The 16,534-nt window shown below is 31.7% G+C and overlaps 1 protein-coding gene across 1 annotated transcript in view; it reads right to left on the reverse strand.

Annotated features, from left to right (window-relative positions):
- The window catches only part of LOC107455068 (kynureninase), a 61,716-nt gene extending 60,105 nt beyond the window's left edge, over positions 1–1,611 (reverse strand). Inside the window, exon 1 of the mRNA XM_087166088.1 lies at positions 1,426–1,611. Coding sequence (XP_087022214.1) covers positions 1,426–1,459 — 34 coding nt within the window. The 5' untranslated portion in view covers positions 1,460–1,611. The remainder of the gene's footprint in view (positions 1–1,425) is intronic.
- Positions 1,612–16,534: the final 14,923 nt, after the last annotated feature.

A 16,534-nucleotide genomic window follows, 5' to 3' on the forward strand; every position in this document is an offset into this window, starting at 1 on the left:
TATTGACAAGTTTCGAGCGATGTCTAAATAAAAATTTAAGAACAAATAAATACTACTGCCGTTTTATTTATTAATAATTTTATTTAAAGACATGTCAAATTAATATTTTCAACTATAAATGGTGAAATTCTGAATATTTACCTCAGTTATTGACAAGTTTCGAGCGATGTGCAAATAAAAATTGAAGAACAAATAAATGCTACGGCCGTTTTATTTATTAATAATTTTATTTAAAGACATGTCAAATTAATTATTTCAACTATAAAAGGTGAAATTTCGAATATTTACCTCAATTATTCATAAGTTTCGAGCGATTTGTAGATAAAAATTTAGAAACAAAGAAATACTACAGTTTATTTTACTAATAATTTTATTTAAAAAATATGTTAAATTAGTATATTTTGTTAAAAATGGTCAAATTTTGAAAATTTATCTTCCTTACTTATAAATTCTGAAAAAAATGTGTCAATAAAAATTTAAAAAGTGATGCTGTTTTATCTCTTAGTATTTTTATATATGTTAGATAAATATATGTTAGATAAATATTTTTAATTATAAGTGGAGAAATTCTAAAGATTTACTTCTTATTGATAAAATTTTGAGAGATTTGTAGAAGAATTTCAAATTATCCAAATATTAAAATTTAATTTACTAAAAATTTTATTTAAAAATATGTGACATTAATATATTTAATTATTGTGGTTTTTTTTTTTGAAGATTTAACTTCGCTATTAGTAAATTCGGGAAAAAAAAGTGACAATAAAATTTTAAAAGCTGATTCCGTTTTATCTATTAGTGTTTTTATTTAAAGATATGTAAAGTTAATATTTTTAATTATAAATGGAGAAATTTTAAAGATTTACTTCAGTAATTAATAAACTTCTAAAGATGTGTTGATACAAATTCAAAAATAAAGAAATATGTTTTTTGTTTACAAATAAATTTGTTTAAGAATATGCCTAATTAATTTTTTTAAGTATAAATGGTTAAATCCTAAAAATTTTCCTTAGTTCTTGGTAAATTGTTAAAAAAATTGCTAAAATGTTTAACAAAATAAATAATACCCTTTTATTTACTAATCATTTTATTAAAAAATTCAATTAATTTTATTTAAAAACTTCGAGAGATGTTGGCAAAAAATTAAAAATAAATAAATGCATAAAGTTTTATTTAAGAATGATTTTTTTAAAAATACCTATCAGTTTTATATTATTAATTATAAATTATCTGAAGATTTATTTCAGTTGTCGATAAATTCGGAGAATGTCTGGATGAAAAAAAATTTAAAGATCTAACTATTAATTAAGTTTAAAATTTTATAAAATTACATTTAAAAAGAAAATTGTAAAAACATTTTAAACTATGAACCAAAGTTTTTAATGAAAATAAGTTAAGATTACCGAGTGTTAATAAATTAATACAGACCATGACAAGAAAAACTCTTGGTGTGTCCTTCCATCTCCGAAGTTCGAAAAGTTGAATAATGTCGCGTAACTTTACTTAAATTTCGGTTTGAAAGTTAAAACAAAAATACGACTCGATTACTTCTCATTGATGGAGATGTAAGATGAGATAAGACTGGTTGACCTTACGATATGCTCCACGGAAACTGTTTCTAGATTTGAAATAACAGTTCTTGAAATCACACTCTTTTTTTCTGTATAACTGCTTTATTTTTTATGCTATTGAAATTGTGCTTATAGGTATTCCTTATATTAGGGCGTATTTATTAAAGACGTTGCAATTAAATAACTAAAAATGTGACATCATCAAGGGCACATAAAGGGTGGTCAATCCTCCATACGAGTGTTAATCGCTCCAAGCGGAAAATAAAATCTATTCCAAATGATTTTTTTAAAAATATTTCGGGAAAATAATTTAGTATTCTTAATATTTCTTCATCGTGATTCGCGAGATTTTATGTAAATCTCTTTGACCGAAAAATTTATTTCCTTTTTTTTTCTTTTTTAGAAAAAGGATGCAATATGTCAGATTATTGGAAATATTAGTACTTGTCTGATTTCTTTTTGCATTTTCATTACGCCTTGTATAAAATTATACATGTATAAAATTATATCAATATGTGATGAAAAATGTGAAATAGAAAACTATAAATTTAACTAAAAATTATACTAAAAACTACGAATTACGAAAACTAAATATTACGAAAAGAAAAATAACGCAAAGTAGTCCAAACTTTCATTCAGTCAAAAATATTAGAAAAATTTTTCCTCATTTTTTAGAAGAAAAAAAAGAAAATATTTTTTTCAACATGGAGGTCTCTGACAGATTAAAAATCTCCAATTTCGACGAAAATTTCGATTTGTTGTTTTTCATTATTATCCATATTTGAACTTCAGTTCATTAGCTTTCCAAAGCACTATAAAATTTTCATCAACGATATTTAGAAATGAAGTTATTTTTTTTTCGTATACTAACACAAAGGTGCGCAAACTAGGGGTCGCGACCCCTGTGGGGATCGCCAGATGTTTTTTGGGGGTCGCCAAATTTTTATGAAATGCATTATCCCTGCATGCTGCATACCATACAGTGTACATATAAAGAGTAAAGCGCCGTCAGTCACTGTTTAATTGCAATTTCATGCTGTCCACTCTTTCTTTGACCGTAATGCGTAATGTATGTAAAGTGTGAAGACGCAAGTTTTTCACTCCGGTAGATAGCGCCCTCTTCACGGTAATTCGCTAGTTTTACTGAAAAGCGCCTATTTGACTAGACGTTAACTGCAGGGAAAGGGCAAAAATTCGCTTCCGTGATCAGCCAATCAGATGGCGAGGTACGCGGTGTATCTGATAGTCAGAGTGAAGACGTGAAGTGTTCGCATGAAGTTGTAGCATGTAGCAGTTGGCCTGCAATTGTTTTAGTTTATCCTCGAGTTTTATCATGTGACGTTGTGTATGTGGCATCAGCCAGATTAACTGTGACTGTGTATTAACTGTTTAGTTTTAGTTTCAGTTTGCATTTATGTTTAGTTTCAGTTTGTGTTTGTGTATCTCGTTAGGTTGTCATTAAATGTGTTTGCGAGATGCTGGATCTCGTTCATTTATTTAATAAGTATTGAAGTAATACTTAACCACACAGTGTAATTTTGATTTTTTATATTTTTATCGGGCTTTGCTACTCTTTGTTATCAGGTATGTTCTATCATTAGAGAAAGATCTCTGTTAATTTTAATGAATTTCTCGAAAAAAAATGATAAAATTTTATAGATTATTTGTTTTAGTTTAAATAATTTAACCCCTATGTTCATAATGGATAAATGGGTAATACGTACACCAGGTACATCTTCAGCTAACAAACGAACAAATACTGATGAGGAGTAGCAAAATACTGAACTTAATGCCCGATCTAAAAAAAGTAAGAAAATACAATGAGGAATTTATTAAGTATGGTTTTACATTTTGTGTTGTTGATGATGAAGAACCCCCGAAATGTGTCATTTGCAACGAAAAATTAGCAAATGAGAGTATGAAACCAGCTAAATTAAAAAGGCACCTGGAAACTAAACATAAAGAACTTCAAAATAAACATGCCGATTTTTTTCAAAGACGAGCTGAAAATCTGAAAATTTAAAGTGCACATTTAAAGAAATTTACAAATACCTCAGAAAGCATTACGAGCTTCTTTAGAAGTTTCTTATCTAATAGGAAAAACAATGAAGCCCCATACAATTGGAGAATCCCTTATTCTTCCTGCAGCAACTAAGATGGCATCAATTATGCATGGCGATAAATATGGAAATAAACTAAAAACAATACCATTATCAAGAGATACCGTGTCTCGGCGGATTTCCGAAATGTCACGAAATATCGAGTCAGAAGTCATAAAACGCATACAAAATTCATCTGTATTTGCTTTACAACTGGACGAGACTACCGATATTACTAAAATGTCACAGCTAATTATTTACGTTAGGTTTATTTTTAATGAAGATATACCAGAAACTTTTTTATGTTGCAAAAGTTTGGAAGGAAAAATAACTGGAGAAAAAATATTCGAAGTAATAAATTAATATTTTTCAACAAAGTCCCTTACCTGGGCAAACTGTGTTGCGGTGGTGCTGCAGCATTAACAGGTTCGAATAAAGGGCTCAGAGGCTTAATTAAAAAGGTGGCGCCTCATATTGTATTTAATAACTGTATGATTCATCGGCAAGCTCTTGTTGCAAAAGATATGGATGAAGAGTTGCACAACGTATTACAAGACGCTGTTAGTTCAATTAACTACATTAAATGCAACAGCCACAACAGCCGTCTCTTTTCAATACTTTGCAATGAGATGGGCTCAACGTATGAGAGATTACTGTTACACACCGAAGTCAGATGGCTTTCACGTGGGAAAATACTACTACGGATATTTGATTTGAGAAATAAAGTGTACATGTTTTTAATCGAAAAGAAACTTAGATTGGCAAGTTATTATATCAATGAAGTTTGGTTAGGGAAGCTGAGCTATTTAGCTGATATTTTCGAAAAACTTAATGACTTAAATTTGAGCTTGCAGGGTGATAATTCAACTATCATAATTGCAGCCAGTAAAATTCAAGCTTTTAAGAATAAGCTTAGTCTCTGCCAAACTGAACTGAACTGAACTTTGCTATAATCTGGCGGCTGAGTTGACTGCACTCCTGTGCTGTCGGTTCTTCTGTTGAGATCTCTTTCTAGGGCTCTCAATACAGCCAGTGAAGAATGCTGGATGGTTTTCTTTGCAGTTAATGTAGGTCGGTGGTGTATCTCTTGATTGCATACATTCGCACGAGTAATGTCCTCCCGTAATTCGTAATTCACTTCATGCAATCAGGTTCTGATGAACAAGATCTTTGTGTATGTCCAAATTCCTGGCAACAATAGCATTAAAACTGGTATCGGCCTCCTCTGATACGTCGGATCTTGACTGAAATATCCATCATCAGAGAGATGTTGTAGATTCCTCCATGAGAGTCGTAGTCTGATTGGATAATCAGGAAAAGGGGAGGAGCCAAAGCTCCTCGTCGGAACTCTTCCTCAGCTGTATGATTTATTGCACTGAGAAACCGTTGTCCATAAGATATTTCTCCAAGTCTGGAATTTGGAAGTATCTGTCTAATCTTAGGATGAGAAATTTCAAACTCCTACTGGTGGGCTGTAGGATTTTATCTGGAGTGTCTTTTGCAGTGGAAGCCTCCTCCGTCATCTCGGCTACGGCTGCTGCCAGTTGTTCCATCGTTTCCGGGGTTGTGGCCTCCGTAGGTGGTGCCACTTGTGCCTTTTTCTCTGGGCGGGTTGTTTCGCCATCTGACTCTGAATCATCATCTTGCGTCGCCGTGTTGATACTATTATTTTTCCATTTTTCTTTTTCTGTTGATTTTTAGTAGACGTCTGTTGTTGGATAGCAGGCGCTGGGATATTGATTATATCTGGCTTTTCTGTGACTATAGTAGTATCAACCGGTGTTGTGGTCGGATCTTCTGCTGGAGGCTCTGCTGGCTCAGTTGGGCCATCTGCCTTTGGGGTCTCCTCGGTCTTGCTTTTCTCCATTTCTAAGTCAGCGGACGGAGTAGTCTGTGAATCTTTTAAAGTTATCAATTCATCTGCTTGGTATCTCATTCTAAACCTATTTATGATGATCGCTGGTCGATGAAAGCGCTTTTGCTCTATTTCTTCTGCGAAGTCATTTGCATATAATTGGTGCTTCCTAATTTCCTCACCAATATTGGAAGTCCTTTGTTATACTAATGGTTACCCTCTTCATCTCTCCCCTAACAGCGGGGTGATCGATAGTCGGTTCGCGGTAGGGAAAGGCCTCTCCTCATCGGTCAAACCGGTGCGTAGGCATGGTAGCTTAGAGCGCGATTATAAAACAACCTAACTCTGTGAGATTCAAAACGAGAAACTAGATGGTGGAGAAAGAATAAATTTTTGATTTAGTATCTATACATATGTCATTGATTTTAACCCAGTTCAGTTCGTTTTAGGTTAAACTTCAGGTTTGATGTAGAAACTTACAGGTACTAGGGAACTTCAGTTCCTTAACCTAATATGTCGTTAATTCCACTGCACAAATTTCAGTACATGAACCAATGTACATAATGCTCCAATTATCTTCGTATCCTTAATCAAAACTTTGCTCCATTTTCTTTTCTATTCCTCTCTTAATTCTTTGAGTGCTATGCAATGTATGAAACATCTTTTGCATTGTAAATATATAAATGCAGCTTTATTTCATGAGGTAATGTGCAGCAAATAATAAGTATAGAAGTATAAGTAGAATATAAGCATAAATAGAACACAAGTATAAGTAGAATTGGAGAAATTCGATTATTTAAAAAAGAGTAGGAAACATTGTTTTGGACATTATCTGTAAAATTGTTTATTTTAGAGTATATACTTGTTACTTTTGATCATAAATAACTATTACTAATCATTCGAATCTCAAGTACTTTGCTGATCATCGTTTATTAAAACTTTAGGTTTCCTCACAGTTTACGTATGATTATTTCAGAAAGACATGCAAAAAGTTCTTCTTAGATATTTTATTATCTGATTTAATTTTATCATAAGGAATTTTTAAAAAAAATATTGCGTTATCAATCAAATTCGCACACTGATAAAAATTTTATTCTCAGACATTAAATACTATCTCAGGAAAAAAATAGAACGAATTTTCTAGAAAAACTGGCAAAAAAAATTTAATCAGATATCGCTCTTGAAATTTAAAATAATGCTAGATAATAAACATTGTATTCAATGTTTCCTGTCTTCATAAACAATAAAATACAGTGCATCAAATTAAGGCACTTGCAAGTACGAAATTGAAAACGATGGGGAATGTCGATATCGAATAGAGCTTTTGTAACTATTTTCAAATACTCCAATTAAATTAGTATTAAGAATTAAAATCAGTGCTGGGTATTTTTAACAAAGATGTGCTTTTAAAATTTTTGTAATTGCTTGAAAGTAATAATACCAGGATGGGAAACATTAAGACCATTGCAGAAATCTGAATGTATATGTTTTTATTTTTTAATACCTTTCTGTGAAATTTAAACTCTTAATAAGTTTTCCTAACATGGGAAAGTTCCAGTTTATTGTGGTATAGTGATTAAAGAGGCCTCTACCTTCGCTATATTGGATTTAGGTTAAATGTTTTGTTTTTACTTTTTTATAATTATAATTTCAATAACTGATGGTGCCACTGATACTGTTAATCAAGAATGATTTTTTTTTCTTCCCTTTTTCAGTTTCAGTTTAGATTTAATTCGCTATGTAGGAAGATGAGTAATATTTTATGTTTGGCAATATGGCCATTAAAATTTCAATGACTCATTTATAATTCAATGAAAAATGTTTCAATGTTATCTGTAAATCATGCTCTGATAATCAATCAAAGAAATAAAAGTATATGTCCGGTAAGATTTTGAAAACTTAATTTGTTGTGCTAAGTTGTCATTATTTTCATTTTCCCACATTGTATTAGTTTCTATCAATTTAATGATGTTCTACTTAATTTTTATGATTTTTCCATTATGTAAGTTTATGATTTATTTAAGGTTCATTCCATGTTTTTTAGTTTTCTTCATATTTTTTTGTACTATTCGACAGCCCAATACCTTTATAAAAGGGTAAAAAATAAAAAAATCGTTTTGTTAGATTAAGAAAAATTCAAATTCAAAGAAAGATTCATTTTGTTAAAACTTGATGATAAAAAAATCTTGCAATTGTAATTGAAAGCAGAAATATGTATCGAAATTACAAACAGATATTTATAGCAAATCTAACAACAGATAAATGTATACTATTATGCTACCTTTCAAAAACTGCTGGTTGCCGAACTGTACTGGTAAAATTTTGTTGGAAAAAAATTTAAAAGAGAATCTGAAAGATAATGCCGAATAAAGTAATATTTCCCCATTTGTTTATTCGTGAAAATTAAGTAAGGATAATTAAAAGTATATTTCACTTTTTCCTCTCCGTTTCCACTCTTTCAACAGTTCTGTTTGTTAAAAAAAAAGAAAGGCTTCTTTAAGTTTCAATTTCTTATAGAAAGCAACTAAGAATTTTTTTAAGCAAAGTTAACGTCGTAATGATGATTCGTTTTGAAAAAAGTAAAAAATCACCATTCCATTTTCGACTCCAATGATTCTCAATTAATTTTGACAATAGGTACTAATTTGGTTTTATTTTATTACCGTCGTTGAATAGCCGACCCATTTTCAACTCCGTAGCCTTGTAATTTTGAACCCAATCCAGAAGATAAGGGAACTTCTGTTTCAAGTATTAGGAGAAATTTGCCTTCATCGAGGACTTTTTGATGGAACTAACCCGCATTTGAGTTACATGGAAAGGAAAATCACGAAAACACCCCGTGGTTAGCCAGAGGGCAAGGAGACTCTAACCCATGATCCGTCTGCCACTGAAGATATTTTACGTCAGCATAGTGGTCGGTGCAAGCCGGATGCGGAATTCGTAACGATTAGCCACCGCTGGGATTCGAACCCGGTTTAAGGAAGGCGAACGCTCTATCTGCTGAGCTATCACGGCTCATTACTAATTGAAATAAAAAATAAGCTATGTACTAAAAAAAGCTAAATTAAGAAAGAAATTGTACTAATTCGCTTATGAGGAAAGTAAAGAAATCGCCAATACTATTATTTAGGCCAATAATGCAAAATTAATTTTGGGCAAATTTTGAGTTGAACTCGAATAACAGCATCGTGCCAAATGGCACTGAATACAGTTAATATTTATTTTGATGGATGAACTACTAAAAATGTGTTTTTCTTAATCTAATAACGTAATTCGTATAGAGAAGGATAAAATACGATATAAATATTTAAAAAAATGGAATTATTTTAGCTTCATTGAGTGTGTTGTCTTTCAGTTTTTTGCATGGTTTTGCAGTGTTATTCAGTACTGATTTTTGGGTTCTTCTTTCCTTTGTTTATTACCAAGATCGAAGAACTGGTATTTATCTAGTTTTATTAAGAAAAAAACCCATACTTAAAATCTAATCTACTCTGGTATTTTAATTGTTACTAAGTCGTGGGTATAAATAATGTCATATCAATAACGTCATTAATAATTAGCATTATACGTACCAATAGGGAAAGAGATAGTGTAAAAGAAACGAAATTAAACCTCGGATATATAACGAATCTAGATCGAGAAATAGTTGAGCCAGCAGCTAATTATATAACTTTTCAAATCATGGAATCGTAATTAGAACCGTCATTACTTAGGGCCTTAAGGGCTGGAAATTCATACCTTATGTCAATCAAAAACTCCATCAACTCTACCTTGAAACTTTTTCCTTAACAACAGATTAATATTAAAGGTAATAATAGATTTGATTAAGGAACCACGGCAAGCAAGCGTTGGCTTAGCTTACTTTTGATATAATACAGGGGTCCCCAACCCTATCCCCGCGGGCACCATGGCGCCCGTCAATCGATCTAGGTGCGCCCGCTGCTTGTGTCCAACAATAAAATATTTCAGTTTTCCATTTTCCCATAAAATTATATGCAAAAGGTACTACAATTGGGACACGTAATGAAAATTATTATCGAAATAGTTAACTTAATTCAGCAGCTCCTTTGCAACTTTGACTTTTCAAGGCCCTGTTACAAAATCCTGATGCTGCTGACCTCATTTACATACTGAAGTACGCTGGCTCAGTAAAGGCAAAGTACTTGATTGATGAAGAAATAAAAAATTATCTTGCAGCCAAAAATCAAATATTTTTAAAATTAAGAGATCCTCTTTGGCTGGGAGATTTGTCTTTCGTAACAGGCACAATTGAAAAACTAAATAATTTAAACTTGGAGCTGCAGGGAAAGGATAAAACTTATAGCAAGGATGAAAGGGACTATAAACTCGTTCAGAAGTAAGTTAGTGTTGTGGATATCACATTTGAAAATGAAGTCTCTTGTGCATTTTCCAAACATGAAAAAAAATGATATGCGACAGTGAAAATGTCTTATTAACATTTGTCATTAACCTAAAATTGCTTCAAGATCAATTTAAAAAACGCTTTCAACAATTTAACATCATCGAGCCTATGGACACCTTTTTTGTAAATCCTTTTACCATCAAATAAACTGTAAATTGCAGCAAACAAATAAATTTCACGGACGCCTTTTTCAATGTTATTCAAATGAACTACTAGTTCTACAGACGAATAAACAAATACAAATTAAAACTTAACAAACATTTATTAATTCTAAAGCAATCTCAATTTAGTGATATTTTCAAAACCTAACTTATTCGAACACTAAATAATCAACACAAAACATTTCCAGAAGGTTGCCAACATAAAAGCCAAAGTTAAACAATAAAAATTAAATGAAAGCAGCAGCAGCAGTCAAAGTCACGTGACACCAACTATAAAAACATATTACAATCTCTAACATAAACGTCACCAAAATAGCAGCATACATTTCAGAATGTCTTCAAGTTAGACGAGAAGAAGTGGAGATGGAAATTTTGGATCTTCAGTATGACATTATCCTCAAAACTATTATATCAGATGAGAAATTCTGGAATATACATAGTTGACAGAAATAACTTCCCATTTTTAAGAAGAGCAGCAAATAAAATAAAGTCGTTTTGTGGTTCCACATGCTTGTGTGAATCATTGTTTTCGACAATGAATTAATATAGATTCCGATTTACAGATGAACACATTGAAGATTGCTTACGAGCAGGAATTTCATCGCATTCTCCCAATTATTAAGCTCTGGCCAGTGAAATGCAATGTCAAAGATCACATTGACTGTTTTTTATATATTTTATAAATAATTTTTAAACTTCGTATGTTTTGCAAGCAATTTAGTTATAATTTATTTTACACAAGAATATTAATACTAATTATATTCATATGTTAAATTAATTTTGAAAATTAAATTTTTTGTGCATTATATATAGTGTGTATTATTACCGATGTCTACCAACTATAAATTTATCTTTAAAAAATTAATGGTGCCCGCCATTCGACCGATATTCTGGTATTTGCTCTTTGGTACAAAAAGGTTGGGAACCCCTGATATAAAACTTCCTCTGCTTAAAGTAAGAAAAGTCGACATATTTCAAGCGCTAAAAAATATTTGCCCATACTCAAAAATTGCAAGACGGGAATGAGGAAAACAAAAGGGATTTGAAACAGAAAATCTTAAGTTGTCAACAAAAAATGAAAAATAAAAGGTGAAAAATAAAACTAGAGAAACCGAACTGAGAATGAAGCAGAAAATAAAAAGTAAATAAGGGGGGAAAAACACAATTTAAAAAAAAAACGCGTTCGTCAAGAGCTACAAAGCAGGACAAAATTCATTTCTACGCACTATGGTGAGGTAGTGAAGAACTAATATACACCGAAGAGTCATTACATTATGACCACCCTGCTAATAACATGTAGGACCACCTTTAGCCCTCAAAACTTCTAGCACCCGCCGTGGCATTGATTCCACAAGGTGCCGATAGGCAGTCTGAGGTATCTGGTACCAAGCGCTCACCAACTAGTCCTGCAATTCCCTCACATTGCGAGGAGGGTAGCGTGGCAGCATGAATTCGGTTTTCCAAGTAGGATCACAAATGCTCTATTGGATTAAGGTCAGGTGAATATGGGGGCCAAGACATGACTAGAAAATCACTGGAATGTTCCTCGACGATTCGACCCTTATGACACGGTGCATTATCCTATTGCTAAACACCATCCCTCACAGGAAAAACTGTTGCCATGAATGGGTGAACCTGGTCTGCAACTATGTTCAAGTAGTTTGCAGATGTCAGGGATTGTTCTATGAGGATTATGGGTCCTAATGTGCCCCATGAAAACATTGTTCCTGGGCGAGAAACCATGAAAATCTGGGCGAGCCCATTGTTATAGATGGAGGGTGGTCATAATGTAATGGCTCTTCGGTGTATTTAACAAGGAAATCGTCATTTATATGAATGAAACAAGATTCCCTGGCATCAAAATAAGCTGATGTGATTGATTTTATTCCCACGATTCCAACAATGTGCTGCACTAGATATTTTAGGCATTCTTGAAAACATACATATCTATCGTGTTCCTGCAGTTTAAATTTTAAAGCGCGTTCTATTTGTCAGATGTAGTCAAAGTCGCACTCGCTTCGTATGTGGTAAATTCCTCAACGATCTTCATTACTGATAGTCACTCCATGTAACCTAATTGCGGGTTAGTTTCTTCAAAAAGTCCTCTTGAAGGCTAGTTTGCTCCAATGCTTGAACTAAAAGCTCTCTAGTCTGGGTTGGGTTCAAAATTCCTAGGCTACGAAGTTGAAGTATTAAACTCAGAATTGGGTCGGTTGCTTAACTTCGGTTATAAAATAAAATAAAAAGTTATTTAAATTTAATTTTATTAACAGGTTTAAAAACGACTTTAAAACCGAAATGGTATAAGAATATTTCCAATTTTATAGCCAAAGGGGAAAGAAAAAAGGATTCACTGTAAAGTTTAGAAGAAGGGCGATTAGGTCTAGTGACCCAATTAGCAAGGGGTGAATCAACTGAATCAGGGTTAAATACATGGTTAGCAGCTAGCTAGCGGAAGATGTTAAGTTCGGAACTTAAAGAAGAGTCAGAGAAAATGTTAAGTTCACGAAAAAAGAGTATGAAATTCAGGGGGTGGGGTGAAATTCTTTATTGAATCAATGAATTCCTAAAAGGTCAGTTTCGTAGCAATTTTGAAAACATAATTGTCCTTTGATTAAAACGGTGTCCAAGTTTAGGAAGGAAAGGTAGTCAGAGGGGGCTAGATCTAGTAAGTATGGGGGGAAATTGAAGTTCTAGTCCCAATTCCTGTAATTTAACTGTAGTCATATGTGCAGCGTGTGGTTTTGTAATGACATGAAATAAAACACTATACGTTCTGTTGACCCAATCTGGGCTATTTTATTTTAATATTTGCACCATTTTGTTTTATTAGTTGCAGTATATTTCTATTGGGACCGATGAGCCAAGTTTCATAAAATCATAATGGATCACACCTACGCTTAAGCAACAAATACCCAGCTTCGTGAACACTACAATTAGGTTATATGTTTTAAAATTTATCTCTGTTTAACCAACACTAGAGGTAAATATTCTATTAATGTTTCGCGTGGTCCTCGATGCCGTAATTTCACGTAAGAATTCGTATTTTATACATTGAGAAAAAAAATACGGTCAAAACTACCAGAGTATAGTAAAATTTGCAGTGTTTCTGTCTCCATGGAAACACCAAAAAGCATAGTAATTTTGGTAAAACAGCAGTAAATTCGTTACAATCCAATTTCGTTAGAGATTGTTAAACTTAAAACTAGATTTTATATTTTACAACCTAATTTTAAAAAAGTAGCATTTTTAAAATTTGATTTCCCAGAACTATTCAATTGATTTTGCTCAAACTTCGTATTTTGCCGTGTAAAATTACATTCTTTAAAATGATTTGTAAAAATCGTATATCTTAAAATTCTAAATATTTTCAATTATTATTAAAATTACATATTAAAAATAATAAATATTTATAAAAAGTTATTTTTTGCATGAAATTATCTTTAGATAAATGAATTTTATAATAATGCAGTAAAATTTTTCAATTAGCCTTAAAAGTTTTCGAGATATGGTGAAATACGCAAAAAGTTTATTTAAGATTGAGGGTTCCATTCTTTTAACCACTCTCTTGGCCAAACTAATTACAACCATATTTCCCAGATAGCGGCTATCACCTATATTTTAGGCGTGAGAAATCTGAATTCATTGAAATTCAAAAAAAGTTATGATGATTCAGAAAAAGTCCGTTTTTGTATTTGATTTCATAACTTAAAATCCCGCAGTGGACTGATCGTTAAGACACGGTTCCCAGCAGATCACCGAAGTCAAGCATCACTGGCTACGGTCAGTGTGCGGGTGGGTGACCGCTTGGACCAGTCTGCGTAGGGACCGAGAGTGTGCGGTATTGGTCCTCGTTAAACTGTGCTACCGTAAAGTGCTCGACTTCGCGCGCATGTCGTCGGGCTACCGAAGCGGGGGTGCCATCCCCTCCACAGAGGATCAAAATTGTGATGGCATGTCTTCGGATCATCCTCCGGGATGTTTCCCAGACCGTCGCCAATAGCCCATTGTGCAGCTCTAGTGCGACGTAAATTAACAACAACAACATCATAACTTAAAATATCGTCTATACTGATTAATTAGCATATTTAAGGTACTTAAGGTGACTCCCCTTTAAATCATTAAGAACGTGAAGATCCGATTATTCGATAAAAAGTTATTCAGGGTAGTCGGTTTATTTATTTATTATTATTATTATTGCGTGTGTGCACTGCAAGTCATGTCTGCAATTTACTGCAAGTTGTGCTATTATATGTTATATTCAACACTAGCTTTTTTTTAATAAATGGATAAAATGTAACGGAAATTTCTTTTCTGTTACATATTTTAAGCTAGGAGCGCACAACCTGCGGCCCGCCGGCCAAATGCGGCCCTTCAACAACTGAAGTGCGGCCCGCGAGAGCTTCTAAACACAATTTTAAAAAAATTAAAAATGGCACTTTTTAATCGCATTTTTAAGTCATCACGTTTTGACGCAATCAATTTTAACAGATTATTTTGTAAATGTACATTTAACGCGCTTTCTTTAGGCTGATTTTATCGTAAATATAAATGATTTTTTTTTAAACAGTTATTTCCACTTTTCTATGTGATTTCAAAAATCCCGAATTTTTATTACGACGCGAGTTTCAGATCGCCCATTTAAATAATCACTTTTTGGTGCATTTTATTTGTGACGATTTTATCTTAAATCTAAGTGATTTTTTATATTTTTTTTTTTGCAATTCTTTTTTTTAACAAACTTTTTCGGCAGTTATTGCTATGCGTTCCCACGTATTATAAAAAATTCTAATTATTCTATTACGACATGCACATCTTAAATTGTGCATTTGACACGCTTTATTCGTGCTGAGTTCAGCATAAATATAAGTAATTTTTTCCCCAATTATTTCTATACTTTTCCACATGATTTGACGATCCCGTTATTTAACTATGATGTTATTACGACACGTGATTGTTAATCGCGCAATTTAATAATCACTTTTTGATACGGTATTTCGGTACAGTTTTATCGTAAATCCTAGTAATTTTTCCTTCATTTTTTTTCCGCAACGAATATGATTTGGTCGAATGCGGTAATGAATTACAATTTGGTCAAAAACCAAATATTCGGCAAAAAAAAAATGAAAACAAATTGACTAAATGCCGTACACTTGGGACCAAATAGCACAATCTTTTAGCAGCATAGCAACACTGAAACTAAAATTTCAATGCTCAGAATAATACTTCCTGGAAAAACGTATTAATAAATTAACTCTAAAAAATAAGGCTAATCAAAAACGTTTTTGAAAATGTCGAATAGCGAAACAGAGAACATAAAAACAAATCTTAATTTTTGAAAGAAAATTTTAAAGTTGAACATCTCAGTTTTCCAATTCAGAAAAAGCGAAAAAAAAAGAATTAAGTCAACAGAAATGCTATTAAAAATTACTGTGTTATAATAAAAACGTCTAAAAAATTTTTTTTTGTTTAAAGAAACTAAAAAGTTAGAAAAAACTTTCTTAATTTTTTAAATGAAAATCTTATGCTGAAAATCTCAATTTAAATTTTTCTCATTGCCATAATTTTAGAAGAAAAAAAATTGCTATTAAATAAATTTTATTAGTAACTTTATTTTTAAAAAAAATGCTGAGTCATAATAAAAATGCCTAAAAAAAGAAAAACAGAAAAAAACTAATTTTTCTTAGTTCCTGAAACAAAACTTTAATACTGAAAATCACACTTTTCTATGTTACTGGTTATTTATATTACAGTACAGGGAAAGAGTGATAATAAATTAATAGTATGAGACGTTCTGTTAAAATTCTGGGTTATAATAAAAACAGCAAAAAATGGAGAAAAAAAATCCTTCTCAATTCTCAAAGGATCGAAAAAATAACAAAATTGGCTTATCTGATTATAATTTTCTTTATTAAAAAGTAATATCTATAAAAATTCAAAAATAAAAAAAAATACATTTTAAAAAAATATTCTGCCGAATATTTGACTGATCATTCAACTAACTGAATTTTTCACAGAAGGGCCAAATGCTTGTTACATCCCTAATTTAAATGCAATGTTATAGCAACTTGAGAAATTCATAAAATGGCAGAAAACGTGAATTTTTAAACTGCTCTCTGTTTGTAGTTTAGATTTCAATTTTTTGTTGCTTAAGTGATCTTTTTCGATAAAAAAAAGGAAAATGTTTACGATATAAAAAAATCTAATAATTAATAAAATCAAATAAAGTACATTACAAAATAAGCATTGAATTTTATTTTGAACTATCACAGTTTTGTTTTTATTCTAGGCTTTTGTTTAAAATCTATAAATTTTCTTCAATTAAAATATTTAATTTGAATTTATAACTTAATTATGACTAAATTTTTTCCTACTTTAATTCTGTGGGCATTGCAGTTTTTCTTTATTTATTAGAATTTAATTCTTAA

This window comes from Parasteatoda tepidariorum, chromosome 6 (assembly GCF_982258835.1).
Source record: "Parasteatoda tepidariorum strain Cologne lab strain chromosome 6, Ptep-v5.0, whole genome shotgun sequence".
Classification (NCBI taxonomy): domain Eukaryota; kingdom Metazoa; phylum Arthropoda; class Arachnida; order Araneae; family Theridiidae; genus Parasteatoda; species Parasteatoda tepidariorum.